The sequence below is a fragment of the Hemibagrus wyckioides genome, linkage group LG21 (genome assembly GCF_019097595.1).
Source record: "Hemibagrus wyckioides isolate EC202008001 linkage group LG21, SWU_Hwy_1.0, whole genome shotgun sequence".
NCBI lineage: Eukaryota > Metazoa > Chordata > Actinopteri > Siluriformes > Bagridae > Hemibagrus > Hemibagrus wyckioides.
Window position 1 is genome coordinate 8,201,288 of NC_080730.1, and position 19,099 is coordinate 8,220,386.

The 19,099-nt window shown below is 39.9% G+C and overlaps 1 protein-coding gene across 2 annotated transcripts in view; it reads right to left on the reverse strand.

Annotated features, from left to right (window-relative positions):
• Positions 1-15,981: 15,981 nt before the first annotated feature.
• Positions 15,982-19,099, reverse strand: part of asic1b (acid-sensing (proton-gated) ion channel 1b) — a 319,202-nt gene continuing 316,084 nt past the window's right edge. For both annotated transcript variants that reach the window (XM_058373993.1, XM_058373992.1), the window contains one exon: positions 15,982-18,313. In XM_058373993.1, the coding sequence (XP_058229976.1) occupies positions 18,218-18,313 (96 nt within the window). In that variant the 3' untranslated portion in view covers positions 15,982-18,217. The remainder of the gene's footprint in view (positions 18,314-19,099) is intronic.

Sequence of the window (19,099 nt, forward strand, 5' to 3'; positions counted from 1 at the left end):
TTAGTCTTTGAAGGACAATCACGGTAATCATCATGAAATGTTCGATTTGGTTTCATAACACAGCTCTGTTAAAATCTTTTTATAACAGCGGCTTTGACCGCAGTGTCAGCTGCAAGGCAAAGCACAGGTTTACGTTTAATACACCCTCTTTTTTTTTAAATTATTATTATTATTTTTATTATTATTCGCAGGGACTTGTATTGCAGTAGTTCAATATAACTAGTAATATATGCTGTTAGTGAACAAAGGAAAAAAAACATATAAATGTTGATATGGCGAAGCAATCTCTAAGCAGACATGGATTCAATGCTTATAGGAGTCTTCACTGTTAGTGCTGAGAATAGGTTTTGCCTAATTCCTGTCATATCAGAGGAATTAAACATCTCAGTACATGGTGTTATAGGAAGGTTATCAACCTTGGGATTTGGGATTTTTTCCAGTTATGATACAGATAAAAATATACATAACAGTACAAGTCATTTTTCTTACACTGAGTGCATAGTACATTTTATTTATTTATCTGACACTTTCTTCTTTATATATATATATATATAGTTACACTGACCAGGCATAACATTATGACCACCTGCCAAATATTGCGTTGGTCCCCCTTTTGCTGCCAAAACAGCCCTGACCCATCATGCACTGTGTATTCTGACACCTTTTTATTTTTATTTTTATCAGAACCAGCATTAACTTCTTCAGCAATATGAGCAACAGTAGCTCGTCTGTTGGATCGGATCACACGGGCCAGCCTTCACTCCCAACGTGCATCAATGAGCCTTTCTCCGTTATGATACGGATAAAAATATACATGACGGTACAAGTCATTTTTCTTTCATAGCGTGGGCAGTACATATATTTATATAATTTGTTTTACTGGTCATTAGGGTGGGACCATAAGAATAGTATTACAATTAATTTGCAGTGTGAGAGGAAAAACAGTCCAAAGAAGAGCCTAGAACTTTTATTCAAAGGTCTTTAGTGTTTTCCTAATGTTTAGAAGAAGTTTCTCAAGAGAGAGAGAGAAGTTTGGATCAACGAAAGAGAAGTTTCTCTTTCGTTGATCCAAAACCTTAATGACAGAGGATGTGCAGAGTTCATTGTTATACTTTTTTTTTTTGCTAGCAATTCCAGCCAGAAGGCTTTTATTTATGCCGAGAAGAATATAATAAGTCAGTATCACCCAATACCCAAATTCTAGGATCATTACTTATTCAAGTACCTATTACCTTTGAAGATACATCAATTATATATTCCCAGAAGGGCAGTTGTGGAGCAAGCAGATGTGGAGCAAATCACTTTCCCATTTTTTTGCATCCTTGACATTTTGAATATATATCAGTGCTCAGTATGTGAGATTCTTAAGGAGTGCAATATGCTCGAAAATTAAACTGGATTTCTCTGCTCTTGGTAGATATCAAAATAGTTTATATTCTGTCCATAACATAGTCCCACTCTACAGGGTGATATGTACAGGCATGATCCTTTCCTTATTTCTGTTTCCAGGCTTTCAATGAATGGCAAGTGTGTAATACTTTTTGAACACAACATAATCTTGTTACACATAAACGCTTTTAAGAGGTGCAGTATTGCAATGTTGGGAAATGTCTGGGGAGTGATCTCATATGTCCTTAACCCTTTTTTTACCAGTTAACTGGTGTTCCATTACCCCAGCAGAATGGAATGGAAAGACCTTTTCTATCAGTATAAACAAATGAATTATTTCATCAGCACAAGTCTGAATCAGGACATTGTTGGCTGTCAGTGTGAAACCACTTTTGGGATAGCCTTAACCAGAATTTTAGTGTTTGAAGATGCTGTTGTTCTTTGGGCTGCTCCCTATTCAGGGTCGCCACAGCGGATCATCTGGGCCGCATGTTGTTTTGATTTGTCACAGGTTTTACGACGGATGCCCTTCCTGACACAATCCTCCCATTTTTTCCATGCTTGAGACCGGCACTGAAGTTTGGCTGGGTTAAGGCTCTGCCCAGGAATTAAACCCAGGCCATGACAATGAGAGGGCGGGATCCTGCCACTGGACCACCAGAAGGTCCTAATTTTAGTGTCTGAAGATCTGAAACATCTTCAAATTTGAAAGGCTTACGACCAAGCTCTTAGGGCATCTCAGAGAGCAAGAATGGGTTTGATATAACCATTTACTTAGAAGATATGAACATTTTTAAAATTCTAAAGCGTTGAGTGTTTCAATTTCATATGAGCCATGAACCACCACTGTGGAGTGTGACACAAAGAACTTCACTGCTGAAACCTCTAAAACGGGTGCAAATTTCATTTTTTGAGTCTCTGGTAAATAGAGTTGAATAGAAGGTTGGATGTGTTCTTAAAAATATCATACTATTAAAACCATATCATCCATCCATTGTCTATACCCGCTTTATTCCTAATTAGGGTCACGGGGATCTGCTGGAGCCTATCCCAGCACACATTGGGCGAAAGGCAGGGGTACACCCTGGACAGGTCACCAGTCCATCACAGGGCCTAAAACCATATCAGAATATTATTAAAATTATGAACACCTCTACAATGGGTGGTACACTTTTGGAACTTTTTTGTTACTGATGCATGCATCTGTAGGATCTATATACAACTAGGGGGGAAAAAAACAATCCCTCCCAAATGTCACTGTATTACACTTTCATATCCAACAACAATAAATACACTCTGGCCTTGGTTATTGCTTTTCTGATATGACACATGCAGAGTTTGGCATAGTGATGCCTTTGAAGATCTACTACTGTTGGATGTGTTGCCTCAAGCATATGTGGTTTTTAGATATTGTAGACACACAGTGGTGTTTTTATGAATGACATCATTCCTATCCTTATAATTAATGGCAAATTCAAATGATCTATAATATAAGATCTATGATTTCAGGCTTGTTGCCTGAGCTTGTCATCATAAAAAAAAGATATGAGACAGCTGGTCACAGTACTCAGCTCCAAAAGTGAGAGACAGGTCTATATTTTATCTGCTAAAATGTAACCACATATTCCAATATAAACTGTATAGTACTTTAAGGCATTAAAACTGAGTTGTTCCTCCTTTACTGTACTGCTATAACAGTCTCCACTTTTTTAAGCAGGTTATGCACTAGATTTTGGAGATTGTAAAAGTTTGGACACATTCTAATTCATTTAATGTGAGCAGTGGGGTTGAGGTCAGGGTTCTGTGCAGACCACTCGAACTTCATAAATCATGTCTTCACTGATCTTGCTTTGTGCACAGGTGCATTGTCATGCTGAAGCACAAGTAGGCTTGGCCCCTTATTTCATGTGATTAGGAACTTTTATGCAATAATGCAAATAATAATAATGCAAAAAAAGCCAAAACCCTTTAGAGAGAAAACATAAATCAATGGTGAACTTCTGAGAAATATTATATATTAACCATGCTGCTGTATATGTATAAACACAGGAAAATACATATGTGTCTTCTTCCTGCCACAGTCTGTATAGCTCTGGTTGTCTTAAAATTGTTCTAGCTATTTCTATAGCCACGATCTTGTTTTAGAGGTTCCATACTATTCTCTTTCCTCTTTTTCTCTTTCTTCCCTACTGCAAATATTTACAGAATGAGACAGTCACCAAGCCTGGTAGCTAGATAGTTAGTTAATTAGTAAGTTGATATTACAGCATATGGTTTGAAGGAAACTATCGAAATTTGCGTGACATTGAAACAGTACTGAAACACAGCATTAGGACCAGATCTAGTTTCAAAGTATTTTTTGTTTTGTATCTTCCTGTTTTCGAACTATTTATTTTATTATATTTTAGCATTTTCTAATCTTTCCTATTACAAACAATGGCAGAATCAGACAGTTAGCATGTCAGTTAGATAGCTAGCAAGTTAAAGAGGTTTGTTTGAGTTAACTGTTCTCTAGGTAGTCTCAGCAAGCTAGTCTGGTAAAAAAAAGAAAAGAAGAAGAAGTCTATATGCACTGTAATATAATAAAACATTAACTTTGACCTTTAAATATAAAGGAGTAAGATGGCTACACTTCCAAAGTGACTTTATGAGACAGAACTCAATCCAAGCGTAGAGCTGTGCAGGTCTTGCTTGAAAGGTCCAACAGTGATTTCTGACTGTCCCGGGCTTTGAATTCATAAAATACTAGTTATAGAGTGGCTGAGTTGCAATTACATGTTGTATTAGACCTACACACATTCCATAAGAGAGAAAGATTTATTATGCATACCTGGCTGTCAAACTTTCTCATCAGTAGAAACATTACACCAGTCTCCCACCATAAAATCATTACTAATGATGTATATACACATTTGACAGCTCCATTAGACTTAATAACCAGATGCTGTTGTTCCCAAATCAGCAATATGAATGTATGCATATCTGAATGTGATCAAAGCACAGTCTCTTATTGGATCTTTTAAAATGGTCTCCCATGAAAAGGATATCAATCCTTCTAACGAGCGGGAAGGGAAGTCATGCCCCGAGGATCACTGTGGAAATCTTATAGACGACAAGCGGTTGGACATGCTAATTGCCCTTCGAGATCTGACAGGGTAAATTCGTTCCTAGTCCAGGGAAACTGCTACGAAGCTTCTGGAAAAAGAAGAATGGATTTCAGCTTTAACTTTCAGAAGGAGAAGATGTGATGGCTTTAAATAGGCTAATAAGAACCTAAAATCAATTCAAACTTTCAGCTGCGATCACTTAAAAAGTTCCTAATAGGGTCTTGATAGGGTTATATATTGTTAGAAATGAGCAATTAAAATGCTTAAGAGCTTAATTTCATGCTTAATGGTTCCTCAGAGTTCTTTGCAGATTAAAGGACGATGGCAATGCAGATAGTATGACAATAATATTTGAAGAGTTCAGTTGCCTCATTGAAGAACATTGAGCTCATTGTCATGTTCTTGAAAACAGTTTGAAACGACTTTTGCTTTGGTACATTATCCTGCTGGAAGTAAAACTAGAAGATGCTGGAACTAAAAGATAGGAAAACTGTGGCCATGAAGAGTGATTATCTGAGTTACTGTAGCCTTCCTGTCACCATTCTCCGTTAATCTCTCTCATCAACAAGGCATTTCCATCTGCAGAACTGCTGCACACGGGAAGTTTCACACTGCTGTGTGAGAAAATCCCAGAAGTTCTCAGAAATTCTCAAACCAGCCTTTTTAGCACCAACAATCATGCCACAGTCAAAACGACGAGATAAGATTTTCACCCCATTCTTGGGTTGATTTGAACATTACCCAAAAACTGCATGATTATCTATATTGCACTGCTGCCACACAAGGCGGTGTAATGGTGTTCCTAATAAAGTGATCTATGACTGAATACTTGCGAAATATCTTACATCCATAACTTTTAAAAAGATATGGTCAGACTCTGGTTACTCAACATACACTATATTGCCAAAAGTATTCGCTCACCCATCCAAATAATCAGAATCAGGTGTTCCAGTCACTTCCATGGCCACAGGTGTATAAAATCAAGCACCTAGGCATGCAGACTGTTTTTACAAACATTTGTGAAAGAATGGGTTGCTCTCAGGAGCTCAGTGAATTCCAGCGTGGAACTGTGATAGGATGCCACCTGTGCAACAAATCCAGTCGTGAAATTTCCTTGCTCCTAAATATTCCACAGTCAACTGTCAGCTGTATTATAAGAACGTGGAAGTGTTTGGGAACGACAGCAACTCAGCCACGAAGTGGTAGGCCACGTAAACTGACGGAGCGGGGTCAGCGGATGCTGAGGCGCATAGTGCAAAGAGGTCGCCAACTTTCTGCAGAGTCAATCGCTACAGACCTCCAAACTTCATGTGGCCTTCAGATTAGCTCAAGAACAGTGTGCAGAGAGCTTCATGGAATGGGTTTCCATGGCCGAGCAGCTGCATCCAAGCCATACATCACCAAGTGCAATGCAAAGCGTCGGATGCAGTGGTGTAAAGCACGCCGCCACTGGACTCTAGAGCAGTGGAGACGCGTTCTCTGGAGTGACGAATCGCGCTTCTCCATCTGGCAATCTGATGGACGAGTCTGGGTTTGGCGGTTGCCAGGAGAACGGTACTTGTCTGACTGCATTGTGGCAAGTGTAAAGTTTGGTGGGGGGGGGGTTATGGTGTGGGGTTGTTTTTCAGGAGCTGGGCTTGGCCCCTTAGTTCCAGTGAAAGGAACTCTGAATGCTTCAGCATACCAAGACATTTGGGACAATTCCATGCTCCCAACTTTGTGGGAACAGTTTGGAGCTGGCCCCTTCCTCTTCCAACATGACTGTGCACCAGTGCACAAAGCAAGGTCCATAAAGACATGGATGACAGAGTCTGGTGTAGATGAACTTGACTGGCCTGCACAGAGTCCTGACCTCAACCCGATAGAACACCTTTGGGATGAATTAGAGCGGAGACTGAGAGCCAGGCCTTCTCGTCCAACATCAGTGTGTGACCTCACAAATGCGCTTCTGGAAGAATGGTCAAAAATTCCCATAAACACACTCCTAAACCTTGTGGACAGCCTTCCCAGAAGAGTTGAAGCTGTTATAGCTGCAAAGGGTGGACCGACGTCATATTGAACCCTATGGATTAGGAATGGGATGTCACTTAAGTTCATATGCGAGTCGAGGCAGGTGAGTGAATACTTTTGGCAATATAGTGTATCTCATTACTTACTAAGCTAGTTAGCTAAGAGTATATATATATATCATGAGAAGCCTTAACAAACCAGTCAACGTGTGACACATTTGCATGAAAATAATGTAGTTGAGACAATGCAAAAAACTGGTTATATTATTCTGATCGATTGTTATTAAGAGAGAAAACAATATAAATCATTATGCAAATTATCCACTTGCGTTACTTAATTGTGAGGCGAAGGACAATGAGGATATATCAAAAACAATACGAAAACATGGCCATGTATTACACACATTATATGCACTAATGTACACTAAGATGTTGAGGTTCTCTTTGGGAGTGACGAGCTTGGACAGGATTAGGAACGAGTACATCAGAGGGACAGCTCATGTTGGACGTTTGGGGGACAAAGTTAGGGAGGCCAGATTAAGATGGTTTGGACATGTTCAGAGGAAGGAGAGTGAGTATATATTGGTAGGAGAATGTTGGACATGGAGCTGCCAGGCAGCAGGCAAAGAGGAAGGCCAAAGAGGAGGCATATGGATGTAATAAATGAGGAAATGAAGCTAATGGGTGTAAGTGTTGAGGATGCAGATGATAGGGATAGGTGGAGAGAGACGATTCGCAAGGGAAAAGCCGAAAGAAGAAGATATGCACTAATGTAAACTATATTCTGTCTCTAACATTTTGGCCTCCTCTAACCTCTAGAATTGCACTTGTGCCATATCCCCTATATGTTAACTATTTGAGATATCTTTTTAATACTAAACCATGATTGAACTTTTTTACAAAAGTCCTAGAATTGTTTTGTTGATAGCTCCTTGGTCTTCATGATGCTGTTTGGTTACATGCATGGTCTAACACCGTCTGGGTTTATTTATATCAAGATCAGGGATGGGATGAAATAATTACGCAAGACGCTGTAGGGTGTTACTCTTGAGTTGTGAGTCAAAAATGAGGAGGACAGGTTTAGAAATACATACGTTTTAGAATATATATATATATATATATGATTACGTGAGCTAGTTTCAGTTGACACTCTTGAGAGGCTTTTTATGGGCAATTAAAAACCGTAATTTCATGGTTAATGGTTCTAATTAAGAACCATGCCAACACAGCTAGTATAATGATAATAATATTCATAACTTTAGAAGCTATGCCAGCATCTCAGAATCCAGAGACTTGTTTAAAATCCTTATAACACCAGAAGATCAGAGTCTGTTTCATTGTGTAACAAGATGCCTTTATGGGAAGTGAGGAAAAGTAGAATAATTACAGGCAGAAGAATTAATATTATAGGCATTGTGTGATATCGTTCTCATATACTTGACAGTATAATTAAATCTATACACAGTCCTGTCTACTTCAACCTGTGAAACCAGATGATGTATAATAATAGCAAATGGCAGTTAAATCAGATCAATCAAAGCTTAACTGTGACATCTGTGATGGCCTTCATTAGCTTCACTGGTTAAGGCTAAAAGATCAGGTGATTATATATATATATATATATATACATATATAGTGCCTCCCAGTGATAGACAGGCTCCTCTGAATGCACAGAGGCACTCGGGTTACCACAAATATCACCACAAATCTCAGTGCGGCGTAAGTCAACAGAAGTAGATGGAAATAACACAGTCACATCATTCAGAATGCTATTATATTACCTGATTAACACATGTTTTTCAGCGTGACCTGTATAGTGGGGTGACTGCAAAGTGTCAGACACCAAAGAATGAGATGTTACATTTTGGGGAATGACATTTTTCTGCCCTCTGGGCTTCAAATGTCAAGACTGTAATTTCATTCTAGTGACCTCTAGTGTGAATGCACACAGAAGTAGCTGCTTGGATACAGCAACAGGAACAATCTGGTGTAAAATTCCAGCCTAGAATTAAGTGTAAAATATTAATACGTGTCCGTTTTTTTTTCTTTTTTTTTGCCTGGCTTACTGTATTTAAAATAGAAATGTTTAAGGGTATTTTTCTATAGTGAAATAGTGTACATACCTACAAGTACATACCTACATGTAGAATCTGTAATTGAATTTCAATTGATGTCATTTATTCTGAATCTGAAAAGGATTTTCTGGATGCATACACCCACTGGCCATATTAATAGGAACACCCCCAAATAGTGTACCCCATTGTGTACAAAGAGCACTGTGCATAAACTCATCCAGATACAGGTCACAATCTCACAATCAAACATCAGAATGGGACAAATGTGATCTCAGGGACTTTGACAATGGCATGTTTGTTGGTGGCAGATATACTGGTTTCAGGAACTGCAGATTTTCATGTACAATAATCTCTTGAATTTACTAAACAAAGTAAATTAGGGTCAGGGAAAATGGCCAGACTGGTTCGAGCTGACGCAAAATATATACGCAAAAAATATGCAAAACCATGGTATGCAGAAAAGCATTTCAGAATGCACAACACATAGATCCTTGAGTCAGACTACTGGAATTGAACCCGGGCTATGGCAATGAGAGCGCAGGATTTTACTGTTGGACCACAAGGAGGCTACTTTTTTTGTATCTGCATAATTTTATGCCTTACGCTATTGGCACATGATGGCTGATTATATAATTTGGATAAATTGGATAGCACGAGTGAGCAAGTATACAGCTGTCCCTATTTAAGTGATTTAAGAGTTTTTTCAGCAATGGCAGAAATTTACATTGAAGTACCACGAAACATGAACCTGTGATTGCGTTTTAATCAGAATGTAATACACAGCAAAAAGTTTATTTGGTGATCCAATTTCTATATGTACTTCACCAGAATTTCTCCCCTTTCAATGCATTACTTTCACCTAAACATTATTAATGATCAGGATAAATCTCTACTAGTAAGAGAGAGAGAAACCTCACTAATCTGGAGAAAAAAACATTCTCCTTTCCTATTCAGTATTTTCATTTTCTATGGGAGTGCTTATTTATTTATTAATTTATTTATTTAATCAGAGGGTATCCATGTTCAGCAGTGAATAATTCTGCATGTCACACTCTACAGTGGTGGCTAATGATTCATATGAAAGTAGACACTAACTTTTTTATAAGTATTTCTGTTTTTACCTGGCCTACTAGCGGCAATATATTCACAGAAAAGTTCCAAAAAATCCCCGCAAACGGTTATTTTTTCCACGAAAGTGTTTATATCTTCAAAATAAATGGTGACATCAAACCCATTTCTGCTGTCAAAGATGCTTGTTCATAAGCCTCTAAAATGTTATCTTCAATCACTCAAATTCTGTGTAATCCCAACAGGCGTAAAAACGTCGCAAACTAAAAGTAAACAGTGTCCTGGCAAATTTTTATACCAGACATGCGAAGATAATTCGTTTGATTATACTGATGTATAAATGTCTGATGAGACGATTTCTGTTCTACTGATGGAACAGAACACTGGTGTACTGGTAAAATGGGGTAAAATGGGACAAGCCAGATCTTTGATTGAAGTTATCTCATCATTTATACGTCCAGGAGTTGTAACTCTTACACTCAGTGATCCCTTTAACATTAAAGAAAAAAACTGACATGCTTAGCATTAACTACTGCCTGTCCTGTCCTGCCACTATTTAACTACATTAAAATATTTAAATCAATAAAACAATATTACAGCTGTTAACTTGAGCCAGATCATTTTTCTAGTCAGATGTTGACGTACTTAACAGGTATAATAAATTTAATAATAGTAGATTGTGATTTTATTTCACAAAATTGTACGATTTTTTATTGCTTCATGGTCCCAGTATAGATCATATATTCTGAATATTTCTCAGCATGCTCCGACTGTGGCCTTGGGCTGACCGTGTGACAGCATTTGACCTCATCTTATGATATACTTTGTTTTGTCTTAGAAATTCTTTCTGATCTGTATTGATGAACATGTGCCAAACACAGACTGTCACTGACAGTTTCTTCTAATTTAATTTAGAAATCCATTTTTATAATAAACTCACCAAACCACCAGTGAACAACGTCAACCACAGCGTCTGTTTCTGCTGACGTCTTTTGTTTACCTAAGAATATTACACCTTCCTTCTGTGTATATATATATATATTATCCCCTGCTGATTTTGTACGTTTGCCCACTGACAAAGAAATGATCAGCCTGTAATTTTAATGGTAGGTTTATCTGAACAGTGAGAGACAGAATAACAACAACAAAAATCCAGAAAAACACATTTCAAAAAAATTATACATTGATTTGCATTTTATTGAGTGAAATAAGTATTTGACCCCTTTGCAAAACATGACTTAGTACTTGGTGGCAAACCCTTGTTGGCAATCACAGACGTCAGACATTTCTTGTAGTTGGCCACCAGGTTTGCACACATCTCACGTCTAAAGGAATTTGGGCCCACTCCTCTTTGCAGATCCTCTCCAAGTCAAGGTTTTGTGGCTGACCCTTCAGCTCCCTCCACAGATTTTCTATGGGATTAAGGTCTGGAGACTGGCTAGGCCACTACAGGACCTTAATGTGCTTCTTTTTGAACCACTCCTTTGTTGCCTTGGCCGTGTGTTTTGGGTCATTGTCAGGCTGGAATATCCATCCACGACCCATTTTCAATGCCCTGGCTGAGGGAAGGAGGTTCTCATCCAAGATTTAATGGTACATGGCCCCGTCCATCGTCCCTTTGCTGCAGTTGTCCTGTCACCTGGGGATGGTGTACTTGGAGTCATAGGCAGCATTCCACCTCCTCCAAACACGGCGAGTTGAGTTGATGCCAAAGAGCTGGATTTTGGTCTCATTTGACCACAACACTTTCACCCAGTTCTCCTCTGAATCATTCAGATGTTCACTGGCAAACTTCAGATGAGCCTGTACATGTGCTTTCTTTAGCAGGGGGACCTTGCAGGCGCTACTGGATTTCAGTCTTTCACGGCGTAGTGTGTTACCAATTGTTTTCTTGGTGACTATGGTCCCAGCTGCCTTGAGATCATTGACAAAATCCTCCAGTGTAATTCTGGGCTGATTCCTTGCCGTTCTCATGATCATTGAAACTCCATGAGGTGAGATCTTGCATGGAGCCCCAGACCGAGGAAGATTGACAGTCCTTTTGTGTTTCTTCCATTTGGGAATAATCGCACCAACTGTTGTCACCTTCTCACCAAGCTGCTTGGTGATGGTCTTGTAGACCACAATCTTGTCCCTGACATCCATGGACAGCTCTTTGGTCTTGACCATGATGGAGAGTTTGGAATCTGATTGATTGCTTCCTTCTGTGGACAGGTGTCTTTCATACAGGTAACAAGCTGAGATTAAGAGCACTCCCCGAGAGTGCTCCTACTGTAATCTCAGCTCGTTACCTGTATAAAAGACAACTGGGAGCCAGAAATCTTTCTGATTGATAGCGGATCAAATACTTATTTCACTCATTAAAATGCAAATCAATGTAGAACTTTTCTGAAAAGCGTTTTTCTGGATTTTTTTTGTTGTTATTCTGCCTCTCACTGTTCAAATACACCTACCATTAAAATTACAGACTGATCATTTCTTTGTCAGTGGGCAAACGTACAAAATCAGCAGGGGATCAAATAATTTTTTCCCTCACTGTATATATATATATATATATATATATATATATATATATATATATATATATATATATATATATATAGATATATATACACTATATTGCCAAAAGTATTCGCTCACCTGCTTTGACTCGCATATGAACTTAAGTGACATCCCATTCCTAATCCATAGGGTTCAATATGACGTCGGTCCACCCTTTGCAGCTATAACAGCTTCAACTCTTCTGGGAAGGCTGTCCACAAGGTTTAGGAGTGTGTTTATGGGAATTTTTCACCATTCTTCCAGAAGCGCATTTGTGAGGTCACACACTGATGTTGGACGAGAAGGCCTGGCTCTCAGTCTCCGCTCTAATTCATCCCAAAGGTGTTCTATTGGGTTGAGGTCAGGACTCTGTGCAGGCCAGTCAAGTTCATCCACACCAGACTCTGTCATCCATGTCTTTATGGACCTTGCTTTGTGCACTGGTGCACAGTCATGTTGGAAGAGGAAGGGGCCAGCTCCAAACTGTTCCCACAAAGTTGGGAGCATGGAATTGTCCAAAATGTCTTGGTATGCTGAAGCATTCAGAGTTCCTTTCACTGGAACTAAGGGGCCAAGCCCAGCTCCTGAAAAACAACCCCACACCATAATCCCCCCTCCACCAAACTTTACACTTGCAGCCAGACAAGTTCCCTTCTCCTGGCAACCGCCAAACCCAGACTCGTCCATCAGATTGCCAGATGGAGAAGCGCGATTCGTCACTCCAGAGAACGCGTCTCCGCTGCTCTAGAGTCCAGTGGCGGCGCGCTTTACACCACTGCATCCGACGCTTTGCATTGCACTTGGTGATGTATGGCTTGGATGCAGCTGCTCGGCCATGGAAACCCATTCCATGAAGCTCTCTGCGCACTGTTCTTGAGCTAATCTGAAGGCCACATGAAGTTTGGAGGTCTGTAGCGATTGACTCTGCAGAAAGTTGGTGACCTCTTCGCACTATGCGCCTCAGCATCCGCTGACCCCGCTCCGTCAGTTTACGTGGCCTACCACTTCGTTTCTGAGTTGCTGTCGTTCCCAAACACTTCCACGTTCTTATAATACAGCTGACAGTTGACTGTGGAATATTTAGGAGCGAGGAAATTTCACGACTGGATTTGTTGCACAGGTGGCATCCTATCACAGTTCCACGCTGGAATTCACTGAGCTCCTGAGAGCGACCCATTCTTTCACAAATGTTTGTAAAAACAGTCTGCATGCCTAGGTGCTTGATTTTATACACCTGTGGCCATGGAAGTGATTGGAACACCTGATTCTGATTATTTGGATGGGTGAGCGAATACTTTTGGCAATATAGTGTATATATATATATATATATATATATATATATATACACCCTATATACATATATACACCCTGTTCATCTCAGTAAATTTCAAAGAGTTGTGCTATTCAGTCACAATCCTCATGATTTTTTTGGCAAAAAGCTTCCCTGATATCAGTAGAGACAGCAGCAGCAGCACAGCTCAGGCTTCTTCTCCAAATGAACCCGATCTCAACATGTTTAACAAATTCTAACGAAACAGGTATGCTGTTATTTAACTCAGCTAACAACAGGAATGAGGAACATGCAGTATTTAAGTGCTAGTGTTAGTTCCAGTCCAACTAGCAGTTGATTGTGAAAGGGTGGATGAGGTCTGGGGTCGAAATAACACATTCCAATGAAGTCAAGCTGATGCAACTGAGAAAAGACAGAATGTGGCTGTAAATAAAACAGTCATTGTTATTTATATATCCATGCATATTGATGTGTCATTTCCATCATACTTATAAAAATACTTCAAACGCCATACCTCATCACCTGTACCTTTGTCTGCAGAAACTGAGTTGGCAGCTCATGTTATTTTATTCCATATTTTCATTTTATGCTTTCTTTTGATGTCTGATGAAAGGGAAGAAGTTTCGGTTAAAATTTCCTCCAGTTGATCTGCTTTTCCCCGCCGAGACAGCGCTTCCTTCCCTCATTCTGTAGGGACCGGGTCACTGTAGTAGACTTTATAGGAGATCCTATTGTACTTACTGCCTCTCAGGTGGAAGCAATTCTTATTTTTCTTCAAAAAAAAAAGAACGACAATGTGCAAAGTTGGTCACAAACCTATTAGCTCTGCCTCCTCAAGTGCTGAAAGCTTTTCGAAAACGCTGAAAACATCTGACCCTGATGTGTGTGACACTCAACAAGAAGTTGAAAGAGCATTCGAAAGTGTTGTGGAGGATTTTCCGTAGTCGCTGCGAATCCAGTTGGAGAGGAAGTACAATGTAATAATCTTCAGTGATCTAATTGCTGCCATGTTGAGAGGTTGTTGACTGCCAATGCTACGTGATTAGCTAGATCATCTGCAAATCATGAGGGAGAAACAGATCCAATTCTGGTGCTAAATACCAGTTACAATACATACAAGACTGGGATTGCGTTATCTGATTTATAGACGCCCTTTTTTTTTTTTTATAGACGCCTCATCAATACAGATAATGATATCAAAATAAACATCCAGAAACCTTGTTTTCAAGTTAAGTGTTCGTCATTTAGCTATTATTAAGATCTGTTTATGTTTCCCCTGATTTACATATTGCTCATGAAAAGCAAACTCCTTGACTCACTGTGTCTCATAATGTTAGCTAATTGTTTTTTGAATGAAGTACCTGCTACATTAGTTACCTTGGATTGAATAAGGTTGAAGTGCGGGCTTCGTTTCACTCCAGAAAAGCGCTTCAGTCCAGCTGTAAGTGAAGTACACTATATTGCTCCAAACTATGTGGGAACAGTTTGAGGATCCTGTTCCAACATGACTGCTCACCAGTGCACAAAGCAAGGTCCATAAAGACATGGATGAGCGAGTTCGGTGTGGAGGAACTTGACTGGCCTGCACAGAGTCCTGACCTCAACCTGATAGAACACCTTTGGGATGAGTTAGAGCAGAGACTGTGAGCCAGGCCTTCTCGTCCAACATCAGTGCCTGACCTCACAAATGCGCTTCTAGAGGAATGGTCCAAAAAAGTCCCATAAACACACCTTGTGGAAAGACTTCCCAGAAGTGTTGAAGCTGTTATAGCTGCAAAGAGCGGGTCAACTCTATATTACATTCATAAGGCAGACGTCCTAAAACTTTTGGTTCATTCAATGCATCATGGTCCCTCGCTGTCATTGACCTATAGTGGCAAGAACATAATACTGGGTTAGAGCTAATAATTTCACTCACCTATCATTGGAGGTAGACATTTTTTCCCCTTAACCTATCGTCACTCACCTATAAATGAAGTCCACATGCTGAGTTTTATGTTTAAGATCTTATGGCATTGAAGTGTCTCATCAGTGCTCTGTTCTCTCTCTCTCTCTCTCTCTCTCTCTCTATCAAAACCATTAGTTTCTCTACCTGCACACTCACTTCACTGCCCCATGCTCATAAATACATTTGTGTGTCTATATCTCTGCACCTTGCACACAATTTATACTGACTATGCCCACTGCTAGTGCTCTAGGTTGTCATTCTGTCTATTAAATGTATTGTTTAACCTCCATAAAGAAGTTTTATCAGGTTACTTGTATGGTAGGAAGATGTTGTTGTTGCTCCTCCTGCAGTGCACAGTGTGCAGGCTGCTTTGCTTTGATTGCCATCATTAATCGTGATGTGTGTCCAGATTGCTGTCATTTCATCTCCTCTGTTCATTAGCGTGACAATGTGCCCTGTGTTTACATCCCATGCATCCTTATTTGATACACATTAAAGAAAATGTCTTCCTTCCCAAAATAAACCCCCAAACATAAAGTACAGATATTGCATCTAAAATTTTCAATGATATTTTATTATACCTTCATAGATAAATAGAACAGTCTAGTATCTGGAAAGATGATGACTGGACTATCAGGCAACATGTCTACTTTTTTTTTTGTCGTAAAAAAACAAAAATCAGAATAATAGAGTTGTAACGATTCGGATTATCGTGATGGTCCTAGTCTCTGAAAGAATATGAACCCGCCTTCTTTTTCATCATCTTTTACATAATGGTCTTGTGCTTCGATATGATATTTGAAACAGCGACAGTTCTGAAAAATTATAATAAACTCACAGAATCGAAACAGAGAATAATTCACTGATAAGCGGTAAACCACACACACACACACACACACACACACAGGTCAGATCATAATCATAAACATATCTAAAGCTAACGCACACACACACACACACACACAGACAGGTCGTGTCATAATCATACACAAATTTAAAGATAAGGCGCCCACATTCATACACACACACACGCGCGCACACACACACACACAGACAGGTCGTGTCATAATCATACACAAATTTAAAGATAATGCGCATGGGTCATTTCATTCTCATACACTTATCTAACACACACACACACGCGGGCCATGTCAATCATACACATATCATATCTAACACACACACACACACACACGGGTCATGTCAATCATACACATATCATATCTAACACACACACACACACACGGGTCATGTCAATCATACACATATCATATCTAACACACACACACACACGTGGGCCATGTCAATCATACACATATCATATCTAACACACACACACACGGGTCATGTCAATCATACACATATCATATCTAACACACACACACACACACGGGTCATGTCAATCATACACATATCATATCTAACACACACACACACACGGGTCATGTCAATCATACACATATCATATCTAACACACACACACACGTGGGCCATGTCAATCATACACATATCATATCTAACACACACACACACGGGTCATGTCAATCATACACATATCATATCTAACACACACACACACACACACGGGTCATGTCAATCATACACATATCATATCTAACACACACACACACACACGGGTCATGTCAATCATACACATATCATATCTAACACACACACACACGTGGGCCATGTCAATCATACACATATCATATCTAACACACACACACACACACGGGTCATGTCAATCATACACATATCATATCTAACACACACACACACACGTGGGCCATGTCAATCATACACATATCATATCTAACACACACACACACACACACACACGCAGGCCATGTCAATCATACACATCATATCTAACACACACACACACACACACACAGAGACTGACTGGCCGACTTGCCATGTCTTAATCATACACATAACTAAGATGCGCGCGCACACACTCACACACACACACACACTGCTTAGGCAGACGACACACATGTTAAATCCAGTCACACATACACACAGTTGTAGGGGTTAAGGCACCCAAACAAGACACACACACACACACACACACACCTATATATAATTGAGGCAAACTTGGCAATAATAACAATGGTTACTGAAAACAAACCCAAAAACTGAAAACATGCACAGGAAGACGAATACAAGCATGCAGTCACGAGATGAGAGCTGGATGGAACAACAGACTGCTGAACTCAGCTTTCTTCACCACGAACAGTTGATCATTTCCTGTCAGTAGGAAAAATACATTCTTCAAGGAGACACACTGACCGTGAGTGGCACGTCACTGGAGTCCATCAGTCACCACGAATGCTGCTACATGGATTAAGCACTATATTATTTCTAACAATCTAATTAAGCCACTCAGTTAAGACGGTGTATAGCCGCTGTTTATATACAGAAAAGGCAGGGGACTCCGCCCACAGGAAGCCTGTCCGTTTGAGCTGTGATGGTCCACGTCTCAGAGGCTTCTTCACGAAGGGGTTCCCGTTTGAGGCAGTGTTCCAAAATCCTTTAAAAGTACACACATGGTTGTGTTGTGGAACAGTTTCAATGTTTCGTTTTTATTTTACATGACACAATGCGGTGCGTTAAAACATCCAGTCAAAATCCATTCTGTGTCGGCCGGGATGGGAGGGTGTTCGTGACGATGGAGTCAGGCGGCTTTGGTTGTACACTGCGAGCTGGAGTCCAACTCTAACAGCTCCTCTCTCTCTCTCTCTCTCTCTCTCTCTCTCGTTCGCTCGCTCACTCACTCACTCACTCACTCAGCAGGTGAAGTCCTCGAAGTTACCCTGCCCTGGATGGTGAGGTAGGATGTTGGCCGAATATGTAGATGGAGTGCGAAGGTTTTCACACGGAGGCTAAAAAAACAGAGAAGGTATCTTTATATTCAGACTCATGTCTTTATTGCTCACAGACACAATCATGACATGCTGTGAAAAGGTTCTGAATGTCGGTGTCAGAAAAATAGAATCAAAATAGACAAAGAATAGAATTAGAATTGTACTGTAAGGAAAGGGAAAATACACTACATTGCCAAATGTTTTGAGACATGAATTTAATATGGAGTTGGCCTGCCTTTTGCAGCTCTAACAGCTTCAACACTTCTGGGAAGGCGTGTTTATGGTTAAACTTTTTGACCATTCCTCTAGAAGCACATTTGTGAGGTCAGGCACTGATGTTGGACGAGAAGGCCTGGTCTCCACTCTAATGAATCCCAATGGTGTTCTATCAGGTTGAGGTCAGGACTCTGTGCAGGCCAGTCAAGTTCCTCCACACCAAACTCGCTCATCCATGTCTTCATGGACCTTGCTTTGTGCACTGGTGTGCAGTCATGTTGGAACAGGAAGGGGTCATCCACAAACTGTTCCCATAAAGTTAGGAGCATGAAAATTGTCCAAAATGTCTTGCTATGCTGAAGCATTAAGAGTTCCTTTCACTGGAACTAAGGGGCCAAGCCCAACCTCTGAAAAACAATACCTGAATTCAATGATTTGGAGAGGTGTCCCAAAACTTTTGGCAATATAGTGTATATAGAAAATATAAAAATATAGTATAATGTAGAATACATATATATTATGAGTGGTAAGATTATTATAAATAAAGTTTAATGCATATATGCAGTATTTGCTGTGCACAGATCTGGT